Source organism: Herpailurus yagouaroundi, unplaced genomic scaffold (genome assembly GCF_014898765.1).
Source record: "Herpailurus yagouaroundi ecotype Mexico unplaced genomic scaffold, PumYag 140, whole genome shotgun sequence".
In the NCBI taxonomy this organism is placed as follows: domain Eukaryota; kingdom Metazoa; phylum Chordata; class Mammalia; order Carnivora; family Felidae; genus Herpailurus; species Herpailurus yagouaroundi.
The window spans coordinates 70,902,317-70,926,422 of record NW_024412395.1 but is presented as its reverse complement, the minus strand read 5'-3'; the positions used below and the strand labels follow the sequence as shown (position 1 = coordinate 70,926,422).

The 24,106-nt window shown below is 40.9% G+C and overlaps 1 protein-coding gene across 7 annotated transcripts in view; it reads right to left on the bottom strand.

The window, feature by feature from the left end:
• MYO1B (myosin IB) overlaps positions 1-24,106 on the bottom strand; it is a 190,459-nt gene that overhangs the window by 100,015 nt on the left and 66,338 nt on the right. For all 7 annotated transcript variants that reach the window (XM_040475695.1, XM_040475693.1, XM_040475696.1 and 4 more), the window contains exon 4: positions 2,664-2,758. In XM_040475695.1, coding sequence (XP_040331629.1) covers positions 2,664-2,758 — 95 coding nt within the window. The remainder of the gene's footprint in view (positions 1-2,663; positions 2,759-24,106) is intronic.

The window sequence follows — 24,106 nt, the reverse complement described above, 5'->3', positions numbered from 1 at the left end:
AGTTTCCCCCATAACCAAGACCAAACTTGAAGTATTTATTCGGTTTATTTCTCTCCTTGGGATGTAATTGTATGAGGCATACTGACAAACAGGGATCATTCCAGAATAATATGACCATGATAGTGAGGGTTTTGAGAATGAGATCTGATCGTATCATATGCTCTTATAAGTACCCCGTACTTTTCCCTACATGCATACATGCGACATAGGTATATGTGTATATACAGTACCCATACTTGTGCACATGCACATGTAACAGAGTGCTATTGTCTATCTCCTGCACTAGATTACAAATTCAATAAGGACAAGGATGGTGTCTGGTTCACCAATGTGTCACTAGTACTTAGTACAGTACTTTCACCTTATTAGTATTCCTTTAAGGTACTCAAAAATTACTTCCTGGATGAATGAGTAAATGAATGTGCATCACACAGGAAATTTTTGAAGGCCAAGGATGTATAGACCTAGCAAGCTATGATGGATGACTTCAAATAACCCAATGACTGTCCTATAGAAAAGAAAGTACACTAATTTGGGGAGGTTCCAGATGGCAGAGTTAAGGCCACTAGGTAGAGGCAGAATTCAAATCTAGGTAAGAAAGAACTTGTGATAGCTGAATCTGTATGACAAATTTAGCAGGTTGCTTTATGAAGCAGTGAGCCCTCGAGGTGGCTCAGTCAGTTAAGCATCCAACTTCGGCTCAGGTCATGATCTCACGGTTAGTGGGTTCGAGCTCCACATCGGGCTCTGTGCGGACAGCTCAGCCTGGAGCCTGCTTCAGATTCTCTGTCTCCCTCTCTATCTGCCCATCCCCTGCTCATGCTCTGTCTCTCTCTCTCTAAAATAAACAAACAATAAAAAAAATTAAAAACAAAACAAAGCAGTGATCCCTCTATCACCACAAAACAAGGGAGTTTGGGGGAGCCTGGGTGGCTCAGTTGGTTAAGCATCTGACTTGGGCTCAGGTCATAATCTCATGGTACATGAGTTCAAGCCCTGCATGGGGCTTTCTGCTGCCAGTGCAGAGCCTGCTTCAGATCCTGTTTCTCTCTCTCTCTCTCTCTCTCTCTCTCTCTGCCCCTCCTTTGCTTGTGCACATGTGCTCTCTCTCTCTCCCTCCCCTTCAAAATTAAATAAACATTTAAAAAACTTAAAAAACAAAAAAAGAAAATAAAACAAGGAGCTTGGCAGTTCTATGGGAAGGACCCTACAGTAGGTAATCTACACCTACAATCCTTCCTAACCATACGAGACTGGGTCTTCTGTTACTTTAACCTTCTTACATGCCAGTCTTTTCCTATTTCTGCCCATCCAGGGCCTAGAACCTCACATAGAAAATGTGTACTTGCTATGTCTCTAAAGGGCTCTAGGAAGTTGGATACACTCATCTACACTGGGGGCAGGGAGGGAATACTCCTAAAGAGAGCAGAGGAAGGAACAGGTGCAGAAGGAAAAGCCCTCTCAGAGCCGATAGTGAGACTTTAAAGGCGCACATCTTAGGAGGGGCTCATTTCAGTCAGTTGACTGAAATATCCATGGGCAACTTTCTTAATAATCAGAGACTCAAAGTATGCTAATCTAATCACTTCACAGCCAAGCAAAGTACACACATTTAAATCCCACTCTGGCAAACTAGTAGAATCATCAGAATCTTGTGTAGAAAACAAGAACATTTTACAGATAAAATCGTGAAAATACCATCTCCCTCACCATTCTCCTTCTTCAGGGCTTAGCACTTCCATCAAAGAAGCTCACTGACAACAGCAGTTTCAACCTGCCCCAGTCTGGACTCAGAGAGCACAGCTCTTTCAGACCTTTTCTAGGTGGCTGGGCATCATGTGTGAAATCACTTTTCACTCGAGAACATCAATCATACAAATTGTTTTTATTAAAAGCACATGAAAAACAGCACAACCTCTCCACTCGAGGGTTTGTTTTATGGAAAGGTGCCAACCCATCTAACAATATATAGAAAAATCTTGGGGCTCAGTAGGATTGAGCATCCGACTTCAGCACAGGGCATGATATCACGGTTCATGAGTTCAAGCCCACACTGGGCTTTGCACTGATAATGCAGAGCCTGCTTTGGATTCTCTGTCTCCCTCTCTCTGCCCCTCCCCAGCTGATGCTCTCTCTCTCTCTCAAAAATAAACACTTAAATAAAGAAATAAGTGAAAAATATATAGAAATACTCAATTCGTTAGGCTTCAAAGACTTTATTCTAGAGTGAAATTAAGCATCTTTCTGGTGCCTTCCCTCCTCACTCTTTAGCAAAGATAAGATATGCCTGTGGTCTCCCAAAGCCCAAACAATTCGTCATTCCTCAGAAGTGGTAAGACTTCACAGGTCTGGTGTCTTACGGGAAAGGTAAGAGACCCTGAAGTGCTCAGACTGCACCAGAAGATCCAGAATCCAGAAACAGACTCCCATATTGATTGAAATCCCTTTGACAAGTACCTGTTTCGTCATGTGAGAGATGGGGTAAGCCCTTCCCAGAGAACATTCCATGATCCGAATCAGCAGCCTCCCACAAAGGAGTGGTCACAGTGGCCCGGTGCAGCTTCATGCTAATGAGGCCCCCCCGCCCTCTTTGCTATACCATCATCTGTGCAGTACTGACCTTCTACAGAGGAGAAAGGAAGGTAGGCTGGGCCTGGCCTTACCTGTTTTTCCTGCTCCGCTTTCCCCGGTAATGAGAATACATTGGTCTTTATCTTGATCTCTTAGGGACCTGTACGCTTCATCTGACAGGGCAAAGCTGTAGGGGAGAATGGGAGAGAAGTCCTTAAAATTCAGCTCATTATTCACGTGTTTATGAGATGTAACTAGAGGCCCTTTAAAGGACACTGATATGCTGCAGATAGAAAGCCAAGACGTCAGATTTTATTTCCTTCAAATTCTTAAAGGAAATAAATAAACCCCTCCATCCTTGTGGCCCATGGTCCCTTTTCCTTCACATCCTCTAGTAAACACAGTGACTGTTTAGACTGTTTAGACTGACTTACCGTCCTCTAAAGATATGCTTTATTTAACCCACATGTGATACTTATGGTTCATTTTATTAAAATCTTGGCAATTCAGAGAACCAAGAAGAAAATGTCGCATCACATGTCCAACACTGGATGATGCAGCGGTTTTCAGGACAATACACTGGAATTTCAAAAAAATTTTTTCGAATGTTAGAAAAAATTCTATCAAATGCCAAATGGCTGATATTACCATCATTGAGCTAAATACACAACTACTGCCTTCACAAACAGATAACAAACTGTAACGCCCACCAGAGGCAAGGAGGACCTTGGGTCGGCCAGGGGTCTGCTCCAGTCCTAGGCCCTCAAGCTCCTCACGGGGCCCTGTGCTGACAACAGGGCCCCCTATCAAGACCAGGCCAGTCCCCAGGTTGATCTTCCTTGCCTCAAAATTTATAAATAAGGTAAAATTTTCCCCCTCCAGCTAAATGAAAAATAATTGTTTTTTTTTTTTTTTTTAATGTTTACTTTTTTATTCTGAGAGAGAGCATGAGCAGGGGAGGGGCAGAGAGAAGCCCAAGCAGGCTCCACACTGTCAGCACAGAGCCCGATGCGGGGCTTGATCTCATGATCAAGTGAGACCATGACCTGAGCTGATACCAAGAGTCAGATGCTCATCTGACTGAGCCCAGGCGCCCTTAACTGAGAAATAATTTTGACAATATGATACTGTGTTTAAAACAGGGGCTCCTGGGTGGCTCAGTTGGTTGAGCTTCTGACTCTTGATTTCAGCTCAGCTCCTGATCCCAGGGTTGTGTGATCGAGCCCTGAGCAGGGACTCCTCACTGTGTGTGTAGCCTGCTTAAGATCCTTTCTCTCTGTCTTTCTCTCTCTCTCTCTCTCTCTCTCTCTCTCAAACTGAAAAAGAAAAAAGAAAAAAAAAAAGGTAAAGCCCTATTCATTTATCAACAAGTATTTATCAAGAGTCTACCTTGTGTAAAGAACATGCTAGAAATATAAAGGTAAGCTAGACTCAGCCCTTTTCCAGGAATTCTCAGTCAAAAGCAGGGGAGAGAGATACAAATAGAAAACAGCAACCCAACAAGTTAAGAGCAATGAGAAAGATATGTGCACAACATTGCAGAATAAGACAGGGGCCCAAGGGGATGGGGAAGGGAGCCGCAGATTCTTCAGAAGTAGGAAAACCAGTCCTAAGGAATACATTAACAAGGGTAAGGGCTTTTAGGCAAAAAAGCAAAAAACAAAATAATCGAGAGTGTGGATATTCCTTCTTGCTGGAAGGCAGAGCATAAAGAAGGGGTGAGCAATGAGCCAGGGAGATAGATGGGCAGACTCCAAATTGGAGCAGAGATGATAAGGGTGCCACACTCCGGGACTGTAAGCAGGAGAGTGGCAGGATCAGGTAGGATTCAGATAGTAATTAGAGCTAAAAATGGCAACCTTACCAGCACTGTCTCCAAGCCCTTCATATTTAATCATTTTAACTCAAACTACTAAGGGTAAGTTATTATTAATTCCACTTCCCGATGATAACACTGTGGCACAAAATACAGACATAATTTGCCAAGGTTACACTGCCGATGGGACACAGTAGAGCCAGAACTGATCCCCTGCTCCTGACCACTGGGATAGCCTGCCGCTTCATGGCGGGCAGGGCCACAAGAATGCATAGGAGACCAATCTGAAATAAGGAACATCAGTGAAGGGCTGGCGATACGGGGAGAGTTTACATTTCGCTGACCAGACCACAGAAAGCCTTTCAGTCAATGACCGGCTCTTCTTGAAAAGGTGAGTAGGAGCATCATTAATACTGACAATTTACTGAGCAGGATGAAGTGCTCTCATATTCATAATCAGATTTGATCCTTAAAACAGCTCTATGAAGTAAACGCTGGCCTCCTTGAGGATAAATGATCCAACTCAGACCGAGAAATGACACAACGTGTCCGTGACCCCTTTCCCAGGACAGTCCTAACTTGAACCTGGAAATACTGTGTACCACATTCTTCCCTTCTTGTCACATCCTCTTAGGGCTATCTGTGATCTCATCTTCTGGCAGAGCTACTGTGGGACCTCAAAGAGCCACCATGAGCCTTATTCTGTAACCATCATTTCAATGAATCCAATCCCTTGCCCATAATAAGTATATTCTTGAAAGCATTTGTTGAATGAATGTATGAATATGAAAAGAGAAAGGAAAAAATAATGGAACTATCTGGCACAAGGGACTTTTTTTTTTTTATAACGTTTATTTTTGAGACAGAGAGAGACAGAGCATGAGCGGGGGAGGGGCAGAGAGAGAGGGAGACACAGAATCGGAAGCAGGCTCCAGGCTCTGAGCCATCAGCCCAGAGCCCGACGCGGGGCTCGAACTTGCGGACCGCGAGATCGTGACCTGAGCTGAAGTCGGACACTTAACCGACTGAGCCACCCAGGCGCCCCACAAGGGACTTTTTTGAGTAGCAGGTGGTTTTAGCTCATTTATAAGACCAGTGCACGGGGTGATCTTCTGCCCAGCAGGTCTTACCCTCTCCTCAAATCCCTCTCAGCCATTCCCTATCTAACCAGCACCTTGCTCACCCCCTTAGACCACTCAGCAGGGCTCCTCCTTCTCTTGTGTTCTCTGATGTCCTCAGGTAAAAACAAGCATGCCCCTGCGCACACCAATGCACAGTAAGGACAGTGAAAAATACAATGACTGTGGGAACAGAAGACACCCTGGGTAGGATTCTCTAGGCCCCGGATCCACAATTCCCCACCTACATGACCGTGAGGCCAGTACCTCACCCTGGCTGCATGGCAGTCTCTTCACGTACCAATTGGAGAACAGAGCCACATACCACATACTTCAGCTTAGAAGGTTAAAGAAAGGTGTATAAAAGCTCTGGAAGTGTTATAAAGCCCTAAATAAACGTGTGAATTCTTTCTGTGCTACAATCAGTTATGTACACATCTTCCCAACCCCTACCAGGAGGTAAGCTCCTCTAGGGCACCGCCTTTTTTCTAGTTAATCTTTGTGCCGTCCTACAGAGTTACAAGCATAAGACACCAAAAATACGCAAATAGGAAAGAATAGATGAGTGAATTCTCTCCAAATATCAACAAAGTAAGTCACTATTGGAGTGAGCCCCACAGAATGGTAAACAGGAAAGTCATTTCTTCTTATGACCTCCATGCAGGGAAGAAAAGCAGAGCTTAGATTTCTTACTAGCTTCACTCTCCCTGCCATTCTTCTCACCTCCAGACAACAGTTCAGAGATGCCACTATCATTATCATCACTGGCAAGAAATGCAGGAAAACACATTATGGCAAATACAAATGAACTTTTCCTACTATATATACATATATGGTGTGTGTGTATATATGTATGTGTGTGTATATATATATATATGTATATGTATATATATATATACATATACATATACATATATATATACACACACATACATATACATACACATACACACACACACACACACACACACACACACACACACACACACACACATATATATTCACTGTACATATTCACTGACTTCCTCATGGGTTGTTCAACGCAAGCCTTTCCTATGCTCCTAAGACTGCAAGTTAGGTTTAAATATTACACCATCAATGATTCAAAATTATTTCTAACATGAATAACAATATATGACTGTGTGTGTGCACACAACACACATAAACACACATAAACGAGGCTTTAGAAGATCACCAAATGACCCTGCCATGGGTTTATGTCACATCAAAACACTTATGCTGAATGCTTAGTTTTTTTCTTGTCTGTCCAGACAGAAATACTTAACTGCTGTCCCCCAAAACTGGGTTTGATCTACAATGGAGTATATTTTAATATAAAGGCTAAAAGGGAGAGTTATTCTTTCGAGACTCTAGACGGCCATGAAAATTTATCAACTGAAGTACTCAAGCACTGGAACAATGGGCTGGGACTGTCGGCACACCCAGCCCAGGCACACTATAAATGCGATCGTATGTGTACTTCATATGAACTCAGACCTTGACTTCACTTATTTAAAAAAATGACTGAAGGGCAGGCCATGAAGGACATAAGCCCTGCCCCCGGCCTTGTTCTCTTCCTCTCCGGCAACATTAGCAGGTACCCATCACCACGGCCAACATTTATAACTATAAACTGAAACCACATGCCAGTCTTCCAAACCACTCTGTAATTAAGGAACCTAAATAAATCTTTAGAAAAGTTTTTCCTTCAAAACACTTGTGACCCATATGCTTCACATTATTTTGTGAGCATGTCAGCATTGTTATTTACCACACGCAGAAATGAATGGTTTATTATAACGCAGTGACGATAACATCAGGGGCAAGCATGGGTTTGATGCCACCACATCAAGAGCGTGGGTTTCACCCACTTCTTCTGTCTTCTAGTTGAGCTCTAAGAATAGAGACAGCCTGACGCTTGAAAGCAAGTCCCCCCTTCATTTCCAGGTCAGCTGCACAGCTGTTAGCTGAGAGCCAAACTTTCCCGAACACCACCACGCATGCTCACTGCACATTTCCAAACAGCTGAGCTGTATCTCTTGCTTTTCGGTTTTAGATGTTTGGTTTGGGTCATCTGTTATTTTCTGTCGGGGCGCAATGTTGGGTTGCACGTTGAAAAATTAAGTAGCCGGTACGTATGCTTCTCCTCCATCTTATTTCTGCTCAGAATGTCCATCTCCACAGTCGTTCTGCTTTTATGGTCATCAAAGGTGACAGCAGGGCTTTTTTCCCCAAAACTCTAGGCTCTCCACCCTGCCACCTGCTTTCTAAGTTTATTTCATCTATAATGCAAAGCAGGAAAGACGTCACACGAAATACATCACCACCACTACCTAAAGCCAATGTTCTTCCAAGCAGATCTCTATTTTTCACTGTCTCTGGCTCCCTCATAATGAATCGCTTAAGATCTTTTCCCTAAAACAGACTGATCCATTTCGTTAGCTTGTTATCTCCATTAGCCAAAGTTCAGCAGAACAAAATTTGTCTAAGAAAACTCTCCTGAATGTACAAAACTGTTACTACCTATTTGTTTCATGTCATTTTCTTCAAAAGCTCTCAAGAAAGGTATTCCCTTTCACCTAATCCTGAATTCTAGAATATTTTAGAACCATACTAGGGAAATTCTGCTTCTGATTTTAACCCTCTTAAAATCACCTGTCTCAAAATTCTCATCTACAATTTAGATCTACAAATTTCAACTATTTCTTCTCTTTCTAGCTCTGGCTCAGCCGTACGTTCTTCTAAAGTTACATAACAAAAAAAATTATTAAGTGTCTTTTAAAAATTCCTAACCTTCAAGTGTTCCACCAATTTCTAACTTCATACTGAACTCCATTCAAGGGCTGAGACAGCCCACGAGAAGAACAGGGGAGAAAAGGAAAAGGAGAAAGGGAATTATGTGTGGAGTGTATTACATGGAAACGTTGAGGCTTGTTGATTTGTTTGCTTATTATTTTTTTAATATAATTTATTGTCAAATTGGCTTACATACAACACCCAATGCTCATCCCAACCAAGTGCCCTCCTCAGTGTTGGCCTTCCATGTAAAACATTATTGCAGACATCAATCGTTGCCTCTTATTCTTTTTTTTTTTTTAATGTTTATTTATTTTTGAAGGAGAGACAGACAGAGAGCAAGCAGGGGAGGGGCAGAGAGAGAGGGAGATACAGAATCTAAATCAGGCTCCAGGCTCTGAGCTCTCAGTACAGAGCCTGATGCAGGGCTCGAACTCACAAGCCGTGAGATCATGACCTGAGCCGACGTCAGACGCCCAACCAACTGAACCCTCTGGGCGCCCCCCTCCTATTCCTAATTCAGAAAATGTTCACCCCCCTGAAAAATATCACCTTGTTAAGTTAGTGTAATGCTCTACCACCACACATTCATCATATCACATCTGAAGGAAGAACTTCAGGGAAAATAAGTGTTTGTAGTTATTTATTACAAGTTACTATAACTTGTAATCCTGGAGAGCTTTATTGCATTCTTGTCCTATGCCAGACACGGTAACAACGTATTTTTCACAGTACAGTTATCCTTCATAGCCACGTCATCAGTGAGCATTCCTCATAACCCAAGCCTCAGAATAACAGAAGATAGAGAACAAAAATGAGTCTCTCTTCAAAATAAATACCAATGGGCAAAATGTCCACTATAAGTAAAAAAGGACAGAAGATGAAAACAAACATAAAGAATAGGTTCAGGGGAGATGGATGGTAAACGGAAGCAAATGGCTGCAAAGTTCCTTTATTTTACATAAAGTGATACAATATTAATTCAATAACAGTCCTGAAAGGTGTATTATAATGCCTAGAACAACAACTAAAGTAATAGCACAAGAGCGGCAAAGTAACTAAAAAATTAAAATGGAATTCTAAAAAAAATTCAACTAATCCAAAAATAGGCAGGAAAAGAGGAATAAACACAGAGGAGACAAACAGAAAATAAATTATTAAAAGGTAGACCTAAATTCAACCATATTAGTAACTACATTAAATGTTAGTGGACAAAAATACTCCAATTAAAGGGCAGAGAATGTTAGAACAGATACAAAAGCAAAATCCACCTATATGTTGCCCATAAGAGCCACATTTAAAATAGGAAGACATAGATAGGCTGAAAGGAAATAAGGTTTAAAATAAGCAATTGCTTAAAAATACAATATTGTACTTTTTTTCATATAGTTAAACTCAAAGAAGTCCCTAGTTGTCACCTAAGAGGGATGCTATGCAATGGCACAGCATATGGCAGAGAGTAGGTGAGACTTAATTATCTTAAAAATATGGGCTACAATCATTTTTGTAAGAACACTTTTTTTTAATCAATACTTAATTTTCCAAATTCATAGACATTTGTATATCCTCAACTTAAGTAGCCACAGAGCTTTCTTTCGCTACACAATTGGAAAGGGCCTGTTTCTATTAGCTACCAAACAGAAATAATCTCATCAAGGATGAATCATTTTAAGATGACATCTGTTCTAAAGTGACAAAAGTAAAGCATCAAATAAAGCTCAAAAGTCAGGCTTTAAAATAGGATATGACAAATAGGCACAAGAAAGTTTCTTCTTCCTTTAGAATTACATTGGTTCTTGAAAAATAGACTCCCACAGGATTTTTGTGACATTCCATAGATTGCTGAGTCAACCTCAATGTACACCTGGTCTCTCACCATTTCTTAATGGGTCAAAAATATTTTTTAATCTTTAACAATCAAAGGTAATCACCAAGGTGACAAAATTCACAGTATCTGAATGTCTTGTATATATAAAATGAGTCACTTGTGTTATAATGTTTTAAGTAACAGCAGAAATCCCTGTGTAATTGGAGAAGAAACTCTTCTTAGAATTTACAAGCACAGCTCTTTATTTCAAAGGTTCAACATGCCAATTATGGAATATAATCTAAAACAAACAGCAAAGATTGCTTTCAAGATTTTAGAAATTTTATTTATAATCCTCCTGTGATGAAGAAGCTTTGAGGTATACACACAGTCTTCTGACCCTATGTGCCTAACCATTATCAAAATCACCATGGAGATCCTCATGTGTTCCCCCATCTGGGGTCAGCCAACCATAAGTCACTTCTTCTGGAGACTGATACAAAGGTGGACTGGGCCAAGGGCTAATACTTTTTCAAAGGTGGATTGCAAAACCCAGGTACTGGAGACATGCATTAGGAAGAGACAAGGGGTTTAGAGAGACTAAATTATGCCAGGAAGGAAAAGGACTGGACTTAAGATATGCAAGCAGTGAGGAGGAAACATCTGCTTTCAGGGTCTGGAAGCTGCTGTTTGGAATTTAGTAGTAATCCCTTGTGCTGCTCAGGACTTCCTTCTGAAAATGATGCCCTGAGCATGAGATGCCACAGGGGGAAAGCCCTCACTGGGGTAGCATCCTGCTTTGGGTTTGGCAAGCATCCGGAAGCAAAGAGGCTGATTCCCCTTCATCAGTGTTCACTGCTGCAGGGCCTTATCCCTCAAATTAGCGAAGGGCGAATGGTTCCTACTATTCAAGAATGGATCAATGCCCTAATAAGTAAAATGGAAGAGTGTGTGGAGGAAGGGGTTCCCAGGGAGTTCATGGGCACCCATGAGAAAGGAGGCACTGTACTCACCAGGCAAATTCTGAGGACAATGGTGAAGAAAATCTGTCCTCTAGAGGCTTAAAATCTAACAAGAAAGACACTAAAGTCCCCCAAAATGGAGGTGGGAGAAGGCAATAAGCACATCAGCAATCTCCTAAAGATATTCAGAAAAGGGAGAAATGACTTTTACTGAGAAAGGTATATCACGGAAAGCTGCAATATCTGAACCCCAAGGCAATATGCAAGGACAGAGGCTGGGAGAACACAGACACCAAGGAGGAAATTATGTTATTTCCCCTGTCCAGAAATTAACAAAACACACCTGATTTAGAGGAAAGAACAAAGAGACAATTAGACTCTTAATTCAAATTCAGTAAGCCCTGCAAGTATTTTTAGTATCCGTTTTAACAAAAGAATACTAACAATCACCCAATTCTCATAAAAATAATTACACAGTTATAATCTATAAAAACAGCCTTTCCTGCTCAAGGTAAACACAATTTAAACAAATTCCCAACACAACTGTTCCCAAGCCTTTTGGAAAAATGGATTATTTTCAACTAACCTCATAGTCAGGTTTTACGACTTTATTACAGGCAACTAAATCCTGGAAAAAGTTATCCCAAGAGAAGTTACTCCAAAGACCTTCCTAATCACCCATAGGACTTAATGTTTTACTCATTAAAGTAAACAGAATGACTTCACATTCTTAACATGCTAACTGATTTTCCAGATAGATGTTCCTTACTGATTTAAGGCCTAAAAATGTGCACCTTCCGTGTGTCTTTGTCTAACTTGGAACAGATACTGTGATCTAAGGTACCTCACGTCACCATCCCAAATAGTTAAGTCAATTCAGTGAAGTGAACCTTTCAGGTTTACAACATTCAAATATAAACCTGTATCGTTTAACTTGGATAGCCCCTCAGTGCCTGCTATGGACACAGGATGCAATGAGGCAGAGTCTCAGCTTTCCTCCAAGAGAAGCGGGAAACATAGGGATGCTTATCTACAGTAGAAGACACTATGCTGGGGGCCTTTCGTGGCGCCATGCACTGAATGAAGAAGCGTAGCGAAATCTGGCTGTGGCCATCACAGAAGGACTGGATGGAGATGGCATCTGAATGGGAACCCCAAGTACACACTGCTTTATTTCTTTAAAAATGCACAGAGGAGAGGGAGTGAGCAGTAGTGGGAGGTTACCAATTTCTTCAAGCGTTGGTCTGTGCTTCCAGCCCACGGAGCTGCGCAGATGATGTTTATAAAGCACCCTGAACAGTGTCTGAAATGGAGCAGGCACTCAGGAAAGGACTGGAGGGCCAGCTGGGGCCAAGTTGCATGTTTAAAGAATCGAGGTCACAAACCAATTCACATTTTGGAAAGCGAGACCTGCCCCCATTTCATAGAGTGAATGCAAAATTCAATGAAATCAACAAATATTACCAAGATGCCTGATAATAAATAGACACATGTATATATACATACACACACACACACACGCACACACACACACACACAGACCACTGTGCATATGCAATGAAACATCTGGGTTTGCACACATTATTACAGAGAAAAGGAAGTAAATACATAAAATAATAATAATTATTATTATTATTATTATATTACTATACTTCGGTTATTAGCTAAATTCACATCATGATACCATAAAGGAGGAAACATTTTGGAAATAATTTTAAGAGAATTCAGTATTCATTTATTCAATAAGCATTCTGTGTGCAGGCAGAGGAATACATGTGACATCATCCCTACCCTTGCACACTCCAGGTAGAGAAATCATCTACTATCTAACTAGATAATAATCTAATCGTTTGAGAACAGGTCATTTGGTCTGTGGCTTACCTAAAAACAGCAACAAAACCTTTCTCTAAAGCATGAGGGATACTGGTACCAGGAAAAACATTTTTTGAATTAAAATTTTGCTTGACTCATCCAGGTATCGAACACCTTTCAAATCCACCCCTTCCTTTCCTCCCCATCACCACCAGTTTTTATTGCCTTAGACAAGTTCCTCACTTCTGGCCTGAGCATCAGTAACTCCTAAAGGGGCCTTCTATAACCAGGCAAGATATTTTCACAAGCCATCCTGATACGATACTGTCAAAATATAATGTCATTTTTATTACCATGACTCTTTCTCTATTCCTAATCCTGTCCTCACTGCAGCGAGGTTTGACTACTTGCTTTTAGGTGTTTCTGTAACCAGGTTTGTTAAAGCTTGCTTCTGTAAAGCAAAATTGTATCATTGCTGTCTTCCAAAACTATGATTCTATGGAGTATTCTCCCTTTTAAGTATCACCCACTTACATTGTTTAGGCATCAGAGAGAAGTGTTAGATACATGTTGGAGGATTTCCTAGGAATCTGGACTCAAGTGATCCTAGTGGCCCAGAGATTCCCTTCCCTCCCACACCCCCAATGTTTTAATATGGGGTTTAAAATCTACTCCAATCTTTGCAAATTCAGCTCATAAACAAAATGCAGGAAGCTTTCCTCCCGGCTTCCATATGGAAAACAAATGAGTCCATTATTACACAAATCCATGTCTCAAATTAAAAAAAAAAAAAGAAACTCAGTGATTGAAAGAGGGAAATCAGAGGACCACAAATCAGACCATGAAGAAAGAACTCCCCACTCCACAACCCCCCCACCCCCACAGTCCCACACAGGCTTTACCCCTGGGATGACTGATGGCCCTCTCCAAAAGGTCCCAGGGTGGGGAGCCAAGGGATGACTACTGCTCATTGGGTATGTCTTCCAGACGGTTCTCACTCCCACTCTCCCTCCCTTACCCCAGTTTTGGTCCTCACCCAGGAGGAAGGGACTTCCATGATAAGGTAAGAAAGAAAGGCTCAAGACGCCAGAAGATATGTTCTACACAGCAGTTACTGTTTCTTACATGTTGCATTTTTCTTTTAATGCTGAAACGTTTGTCACTTTAAAATGGCTTCAAAGTGGCCACATAAGAATGGGTAAATCAAAAATACCACACGCCACTCCGCCACTCCGCCTGCAGGCCGGCTTCCCTGCAACCCTCCTCCTTCTAAAACACTAACGGGTCACTCCCTCCTGGACGCACTCCCCTGGCTCTCCACCACTCTGGCAGAAAGGGGTCCAGAACTCTCGCAGGAAATGATGCAATAGCAATGCTTTGAGCTTCTGCTGGAGGAAGATTTAACGTTGATCCAGAAGAAGTGCCCTAACACTCCCAAAAGGATCAAATACAACTCCTGTATTATTCCATCCCACAAAAGCACAGCTCCAAAGTGAACTCAAATACAGAGCCCTCAAACATCTGCTTTCAAGTACTTTTTTTTTTTTTTAATTTTTTTTTTTCAACGTTTATTTATTTTTGGGACAGAGAGAGACAGAGCATGAACGGGGGAGGGGCAGAGAGAGAGGGAGACACAGAATCAGAAACAGGCTCCAGGCTCTGAGCCATCAGCCCAGAGCCTGACGCGGGGCTCGAACTCCCGGACCGCGAGATCGTGACCTGGCTGAAGTCGGACGCTTAACCGACTGCGCCACCCAGGCGCCCCTGCTTTCAAGTACTTTAAGCCATGTCACACTGTCTGCAGAGTGGCCGCAAGAAAATGACATGTCACATACGCTGATCACATATTTATTTGAGAAACACTGCAATCTGCAAGCAGGCAGCATTTATTGCCACGTGTCGGGGGAGGGGGGGCGAGCTATCTGATAAAGGCCTTGTCATTAGAGACCAACCTTGGAAAAACTAAGAATAAAGTCCTGAAAGCCAGCAGCAACCATCCCCTATCAGCTAGGGAGGGGCGAGAGACCCTAGATGAGAACAGACTGTGCCTAAGGCATTCTGGATACAAATACTGGGTCCTTGAGAGCTATGCATAGTGCTGGTGGATGTTTTTGTTACAGAATATAAGCTCAAGACAAGCTTCTATCTTCAACACAAAATCTTGAACTTAAAAACTTCCTTCATGGGTGTCTCAACTGGTTTCTGGTTACCCAGAGAGGTAAAAATAAGGCAGTTTCTCACACAGGATCTAGTCTCTAGGGGCTTTGGTTTTCATGGGTGTGTGATGCATGAAAAAGCAAGCAAGATCCTTCCCAGGAGCTAGTCTAGCTCTCTTTCCAAATGGTTCATTTCCTTCTTGGCTTCTCATCTGCCCAACTGCCCCCACCAAACACCCTCTTCCCTGGAAACCCTGGATGATTCCCCTTGTTCCAGGAGCTCCCTGACTCTATACCTGCAAAATCCCATTTATACGTGTATTATACCCCCAGTGTGTTTTAATTTTTGGACTTTTTTTAATTACATTTCTCTCCCTTGAGAGCAGGAACTATGACTCACCATCTCAGTGCCTGACATATATGCTCAGAATAAATTTGCATAATGAATCCTAACAGTCCTTTCTCCTAGTCACGCAAAAAAAAATGGACAAAAATTAATTTATGGCATTTTCAGAGTCTGTGTTTGCTTACCAACTATTTATAAAAAAAAAAAACCTAATAAGGGAGAAATCAAGAGAACTGTTACTCGAGTATGCATATGTAAGTGCATATTCATATCTTTACAAGAAAGAACTCTATGGATTTAAAACACTCAAAGAAGAAAAAGAAAGTTAAAGGGAAACTTCATGCTTGCCAGCTGAAATTCTTCGTTTAGGTTATGTTTTAGTATTCGGCACTTCTCTCTGATGCTGGTTTGTGCAGGTTCTGTTTGAAAGCACAGGCAAAATGATCACCTAAAATCTTCTGCTTTAGAAAGGCAAAGTGTGATTATATTTGCACTCCAGCATCTTGCCAGTTCCTAAACTAACAGGCAAAAGCAGTCATCTCTAGGGCTAGCTGTGAGAATATCTTGCTCCTACCCTTCCTAGAGACCCACCTGATATGACCTCTGTTCTCTAAAGTATGTACAGTCGCTTCTCTAGGTCCCTGCTGAGCAAATTATCATGTTTACCTAACTTCCTTCCCGAGTTTGATAGCCACATAGCTACCTAGTGCCTACAACCAGCCAGGAACTGACCCAGCATCACAGGGTATAAAAATGAAAATGGAGCTGTCTCTGCTCTCTAGACTCTCAAGTTCAAGACTCTCCCTCCACCATGGCCTCTTGAGAGTCGAACGCATCACAGACCCCTTCTGGCCCCCAAACAAGTTCATGTCCTCCCTGGAAGAAGGCACACAGTTAATGTCCTGAAATTTATGTTCTTCAGGACAGATTTTCTGCACGAAGAAAAAAATCACTGGGACTTGCAGAGGTGAGGCACTCAACATTTCTGTTAGATTAATAAACCAACAAATCTTCAAAAACTCCTCACATTAAATCTTCATAACTCAAACGAGTAAAAAACAATGCCTGGAAAACCTGTGATAATATCCTTCTGCTCCTCTCCATGTATCTTTCTCGCCACTGAGATCGGGCATAATAGTGAATCCAACTCATTCATTCATTCATTCATTCATTCATTCATTCGAGAGGGAGCATGAGCATGCACACACAAGTGAGGGAAGGGGGAAGGGGGAAGGGGAAGGGGGGAAGGGGAAGGGAGAGGGAGAGGGAGAGGGAGACGGAGAGGGAGAGGGAATGAATCTAAAGCAGGCTCCACCCGGTCAGTGCAGAGCTCTAAACGACCCTGAGGTCATGACCTGAGCCAAAATCAAGAGTCCAACACTTAACCCACTGAGCCACCCAAGCACCCCGAATCCAACCAATTTAGTGACAGGTCCTAGAATGATGGCAAATAACCCTTGCTGGAGCTTTCTATATGCCTATAGCAGGCTTAGGACAGAAAAGAAAATCTACAATATGTGGAACAAAGGCACACCCCTCAGGTTTCAGAGCTGCGAACACACTGGAGGATGACTTCTCTACAATTTGTATAAACAGTCATTCAAATAGGGAATCCCAATTCCTAAAGATATTTAATGTACCTAACCTTACGGCTGAGGTTTAAAAAAAAGAAAACACACACATGCACACCCACATGCACATATGTAAGTGCTCTCCCCTTGTATATGTACTTCAAAAGCCTACTGACTGAGAAAATACCAATGTCTGCAATCACTCTCCAGGCCTGAAGACTGGAACCATGTCTATATCTTAACACAGTTGCCTCATAACCGTCATAAACTAGTTCTAGTCTAGGGAATTTTCTATTTATCATGTGTTACAGTCCACCTCTCTACAGAGAGGAGGGGGCCGCCTATTCAAACAAGTCTCAGTTTGCGCCATCAATTTTCATAAAATGATGACAGCCCAACCCATTACTTGGTGGGTTTAAAATTGAGGCTCTTTTATGGACAACAGAGACTGTGTACTCTGGGACTTTTCCAGAAAATACAATCTCTAAATGTCTGCAGAAGACCTTTAATCCAAAACCCAGTTATGAGGAAACAGAAAACAAATACGGGAACATACGAAACTGTCACAGACGCATCGCTGGAAGGAGGAAACGCAATCTCTCTGTTCCTTGCATTCCTGGATCAACTCAAACCATCAATAAGCTAGGTATTTGTACTGGTGGTTCGTGACTTTGGATGCACATTGGAATCACTGTAGGTGCTGATGCCTTGCTCCTCGGTTCCTCCACATTCCACAGATCCTTATCAAATTCTGCAACGGTTCTAAGCAGCCCAGGATGACAACCACTGACTTATGTGTCTTATGGACTCCCTCTTCCTAACCTGTGCTTTGGGTGTTACATCCTCTTTAGTGGCATAGCTTCGATTAGCTTCCACATAGTGAAGTGGCCTAAGAAGTAGCTATATAGGGGCTCCTGGGTGGCTCAGTCGGTTAAGAGTCCGACTTTGGCTTAGGTCGTGATCTCACGGTTTGTGAGTTCAAGTCCTGTGTTGGGCTCTGTGCTGACAGTGTGGAGCCTGGAGCCTTGCTTCAAATTCTGTCTCTCTCTCTCTCTTTGTCCCTCCCCAACTCATGCTCTATTTCTCTCTCCCAAAAATGAATAAACATTAAAAACAAAAAAAATGCCTTTCTTGAAAAAAAAAAGAAGTAGCTATATAAAATTCACAACTCTATTTTCTGCAGGGAAATTTTGAGGTGTTGTTCAAGATGACATTCTTCACATCCTAAGTCCCATAAGAGAAATTTCTTTAAATCTAACTGGTAAGGAAAACTCTACCTCTCTTGAGCAACTCAAGTACTTTGATCTTATGTGCAAAAATTATTTTGTAACTGATCATATTTCCCTTTTTGTTTTGACCACCAGCAAACGAAAATCCCAGTTCAATAAACATGCAGGACATCATCGCATTAACTTTTGTTTGGGCCTCATTCATTCTGTTTCCTTTGCTCTGACTTTTAAAAAGCTAGTCACTATAATATTGACTGTAAAATAGTAAGCTGCCTCCAGTCAATTTTCGATGTGGGGAGATATAATAATTAGCTCTCATTCACATTCCCTCCCACACTTTTGAAATATAAAAAGCCAATAATGTGACTAATGTGACTAAAATCCATGTAAACAGTAACAACTCTTCTTTGGGTTTCATTTGTTTGGTGGGGGAGATGATACATTGATGGATATACAGACAGGTTAGGTAGGTAGGCAGGTAGGTAAGTAGACAGATAAATCTGCTTCAAAATATAGGAGCTCCTTTATAAGCACGGCTAAGAAAGGCAATTGATCAGAAATTTTTCTTTTATTCACTTACAACTATAACATTCAAAAACTGTTCTCCAGTCATCAGTATCAAGCAGAATAAGTGATAGCAACACTGAGTCAAGAGAAACTTCATAGGGCTATTTCCCTGCCACATGTTATGGAAACAGGAATTCTAAATGCATGACTGTTCACATGGATTCTGTATCTATTCAAATTGTGCATTCCTAATTTTGTGCTTTATCCCCTAATCCATCACCCAACCACCGCAAACCTCAATTCTTCTGCAAAAATCCAGTATTATTATTCTTTCTTGCTAATTCCTAGAGGATTCTTTCCTTACATGCTTTTGTGGAAACACTACAAAGGAAAAATATGCTTATGAGAATGTATTGTTCCATTCACTGAAATCCCCAATGTAAATAAACCCACCCTTGGCCACCAATAACTCAAAAACAATTAACATGTATTTCTTGAGAGGCATCGCTAAAAAGAGAATTGGAACATATTTGCCTACATTTTAATATAATGTCAGTCACATCTCCACGTTGACAGAAGAGATTCAGTCACAATGTCCAGTTGACAACGAAGCTGAAAAAGGGCAAAACCGAGCTTCAAATCTAGATTTGTTAACTCATCTGTGATTACTCCACTTTAGATCATGACCTCTAGTTTAGAAACTCCACAGAATAAAACTGCCCCACATATGCCCCATTAACTACTCTAGAGAACTGATGCAAATCTTTTCCTCATTAACATAAAAAAAAATTTCTAATGATTTTTCCTAAAATATGCCATACACTTCTCAAAAAGGAAAATCATATATCCCCAGAATTTTACATTTGAAAGGAACCTTAGAATTAAATATTTCCCACTCATGGGGCGCCTGGGTGGCGCAGTCGGTTAAGCGTCCGACTTCAGCCAGGTCACGATCTCGCGGTCTGGGAGTTCAAGCCCCGCGTCAGGCCGTCAGGCTCTGGGCTGATGGCTCAGAGCCTGGAGCCTGTTTCCAATTCTGTGTCTCCCTCTCTCTCTGCCCCTCCCCCGTTCATGCTCTGTCTCTCTCTGTCCCAAAAATAAATAAACGTTGAAAAAAAAAAAAACATTTAAAAAAAAAATAAAATAAAAAAATAAATATTTCCCATTCATAGATTCTTTGTTGAGTATTTCCCATTCAAAAATCATTAATTCTTAAACACCACAAATGATTGTACTAACGGTGCAAGTTAATCTGTAAATATTTAGCTGTAACCTCAAGATTCATTCAAAACTCATACTTGAGTAACTTTATTATTTTCTGTTCTCTATTATGAATATTTAAAGTTGTTTCCTATATAACTGAAAATTATATTATTTGAAATTCCCTTCCCTCTTTCTTTCTTTCTTTCTTTCTTTCTTTCTTTCTTTCTTTTCTTTCTTTCCTTTTGTGGCAGTTGCTAAATATCAAGCTAAGATAAGTTGCTAAATATCAAGCTAAGATAAGCTAATATCAAGCTAAGCTAAGAGTTCCTGAAACATGGGACATTTTTGAATGATGTGATTAAGGCTTATTGAATCTACTGAAATGATATTACAGACTGTCTAACCTGTACCAGCCACTGTTCTGGGCACTGGGGATACACTACACATTCTATGGGATGAGATGGAGTCGGAAGGTAGGCAATAATAAAGGAAGCAAAGTACAGTTTGCTGGAAGGTGGTGAGAAGAGAAATAAAGCAGGCAAGAGGAATAGTGAGTGTTGGGACAGAGCAGAAAAGGGGAGCAGGCTGCGACTGTTAGAGAGGATACAATGGAAGGACCCACTAAGGTGGCAGTTGAGCAAAGACTTGAAGGAGATGAGGGAGAAGGACATGTGAAGAAGACGGATGGATGGATGGATGATGGATGGATAGATAGATCGAGGGATACAGAGATACACAGGCATACATAGGTACGTAGGTAGGTAGATGATAGATAGATAGATAGATAGGCAGACACATATACAGACACACACACACAGGTTGAGGGGCTAGGGCATTCTAAGCAGGAAGAACAGCAAATACAAAGCTCCCAGCACCCAAGTGTGTTAACAGTTAATTGGAATCTTATTCTAATTATCCATCCTGCTTTAATACCCTATTTAATGCCTTCAAAGAGTTGGTTGACATTGAATTTTAACCATACCTTTGGATACACTGACTTACAAATATTGACAATGAGCAAGATACTGAATTTGGTACCCTTGAATCATTCAAAGAAAACAGAAAGTTTACCCTGTTCCCAAAAGGCGATACTGTGTTGTAGGTAAAACAAGATATATAGATATAAGAACATTGATTTGCTTTTTAATAAATGCTTAGAGATACATAAACTGGAACTTGCTTTTTATATTCAATAAAATTGTAAAAAAAAAAAAAAAAGTATACTTGTCCAGATTAAGAGGATACAAGAAAAGTATATAAAGGATATACTTCAAGTATTTTTGCAAGTACTTGGATCATGACCAAAATTAACAAGAGAATCATATAAATTTGTAAGTAAAATTCAGAAGTAACATATTATCTACACTGTATAATATGAAAATACAAAGGGACATTATATTGGGGGTTGAAGAGATGGGTTTTGGCTTGCCTCCCATGAAAATCAAGATAATTGCCTTAAAAATAAGAATTATAGTTCTGTAATCATTTCTAAAATGTTAATACTTCTTCACCTTCCATCTTTGGCTACATCCATATTTGCGAAAGAGAATTTAACTAAAGTTATCCTGTAAGCACAGCTTAAACTCCCCAGTATAGGGGAAATTGAGTTTTATTTATTCACCACCCATCTGAAAAAGACTTGAATCCAAAAAAAATTAACACTGCACGGGCTTAAATTTCAAAGCTTGTTAGAACTATTTTGCCACAATTCCCAATAGATGAATATGTAATTAATACAGACGAGGTCAGCATCAAATTTTCTAAGGCTCCCAGTAAACATGTTGGTTCTAAGAAAATCAAAAATATGGGAGTTGCACCAAAGACAGATATATTGCCATAACCTATCAAAGCATGTAAACACATCTTCAAATATTCGCATATTCACTACTCCTGTAAACAAGAACAACGAAATGTGACACTATTAAAAACCCTTGTTCATAATAAATCAATATGCCACTAGCCTCTATGCTGAACAGCAATGTGAAAGAAAAGGAATAATGGGGCGCCTGGGTGGCTCAGTCGGTTAAGCGACCGACTTCGGCTCAGGTCATGATCTCGCGGTCCGTGAGCTCGAGGCCCGCGTCGGGCTCTGTGCTGACCGCTCAGAGCCTGGAGCCTGTTTCGGATTCTGTGTCTCCCTCTCTCTCTGATCCTCCCCTGTTCATGCTCTGTCTCCCTCTGTCTCAAAAATAAATAAACGTTAAAAAAAAAAGAAAAGAAAAGAAAAGGAATAACAACAGAAACATGAAAAATGAGTGAATGGTTTTACTTCTGTAGTTTAAATGCATTCACCCCAGGTTGGGTATAGAGATTACTTACAAAATAAATAAAAACTAACAACTGTAAAAAAAAAAAAAAAAAAGATAAAATCCTAAAAATAAGATAAACTGCATCCAAATAAGATTAAAGTGGAAATGTGAAAATGCACCCTAATTACAGTCATTACAAGGAAAAATTACTTGAGAGAGGATCTGTTTTCTTTCTAAATTCTATTACTGAACTCCTATTTAAATTTGCACAGAAGTTTGCTTTACACAATACCTGTGAGTTCAATTATGAAATAGTAATAACCCTACTGAAATGAACAGATGATCCCAGCAAACAGGGGGCCCTGCAACACATTTACCAAATCCCATCACTTATTCCCCTTCCTGGGTACGTGGGAGAAAGTACCTCCCAGCTACCTTTGCAGTTAGGCTGAGCCATGTGACCTCACACCGAGTGCCCCGGGCCAGAGAACGAGGCCTGACTGTGCTCTCTCTTCATCTTCCACAGCAAAGTTAAGAGTCATGTGTTGCGGCTGTTAACAACTCTAAGCTAAAAGCAGCTTGGATATGTGTGACCACTTGCAGGAGAGCCTCTGAGGAAATCCCCTCATCAGACGGGGGCTATTAGTGAGACACAAACTTTCACGTGTTCCGTCTTGAGATGTGAAGGTTTGTTACCCAAGCGTAACCTGCCTTATGTAGCCTATAACCCTGCCTTTCACTAGGACAGTCAAAAATTTTGTTAGCAACCAGCACAGAATCGCTAAAGGTTAAAAATAAATAGGTGCTGAGACCCTAACGTGTACCTAACACTAGGCCTCCGAAGTGAGGTTTGGGGTCCAGGACCTGACCAAGATGAGCCACTGGAGTATGGATATAAAATATCAGAACTTCTACTTTAATGTCTTTATTCATCTTTTCCCCCCTATACTTGTGTACGTTTTATAATGCACACAGTACATTTCCATGGTATTTACTTGAATAGTTAATTATGTGCTCAACCGTACATAAATATCCACACTGAATGGATCTTAAGACCACGATCTTAAGGCAACAAAATAAGCATAGTGCATAGTCCATGCTCAAAAGATGCTTCCTCTTGCTCAAGTCCAATACACAAATAGAAAACAATTAATGAAATATATAAGACAGCACAAAATAATGTGCCATATAATCGTGATATGACGCATGCTGTGGAAAATAGGTGTTAGGGCCAGAAGCTGCAAAATGCAGGTGTACCCCTAAGAAAATGCAGGTGTGTTCCTGACACATGTTGAAAGAGGAGGAGCATGTGAGGATATGGAGAAGTGTGGAGCGAGAGTAACAAAATACAAGGCCAGGGGGACGGGACGGGAAAGGGGGAGAAATGAAACCAACAGTGGGGCAGGCGGGAAGAGGCCAAGTAAAGGAGGGCTCACAACCAACTGATCACCAGCCACAACTTCATGCAAACTCAACTTCTCTAGTTCCACAGCCAAAATCTTCACTTAAGACTGATTTTCATCGTCAAAGTTCGGGTCACAATCAATGCCAGATATGAACACCAAAGAAGAGGTGAAGTCCCTAAATATAAAAAAAATGACAGATTTTCAAGTTTTAAGATAACAGTTATGCTACCTTATCTGTGCCTGCAAGACAAAGAGTGATTCCCAATCATAGACACAATATTATTATAGTGAAAATTATGTTACATTATGAAAAGGAAGCAAATATGCAAAGCATTATATACCATTTCTATCTGTTTTAGGAACAACGCCCAACAAACACCCGTATACATGTCGACACTTCCTCCTTTCTTATACCCACATTCCAGGTAATGAGTAATCAGATGGCAATGACTCATCCATATCATGTTATCTTAAACAGCCACATGTGTTCATTTTATAAATCTATGACTTAACATCTTTATACTTCAGTAACATTTTTAATGAGTTTTTCTGTGACC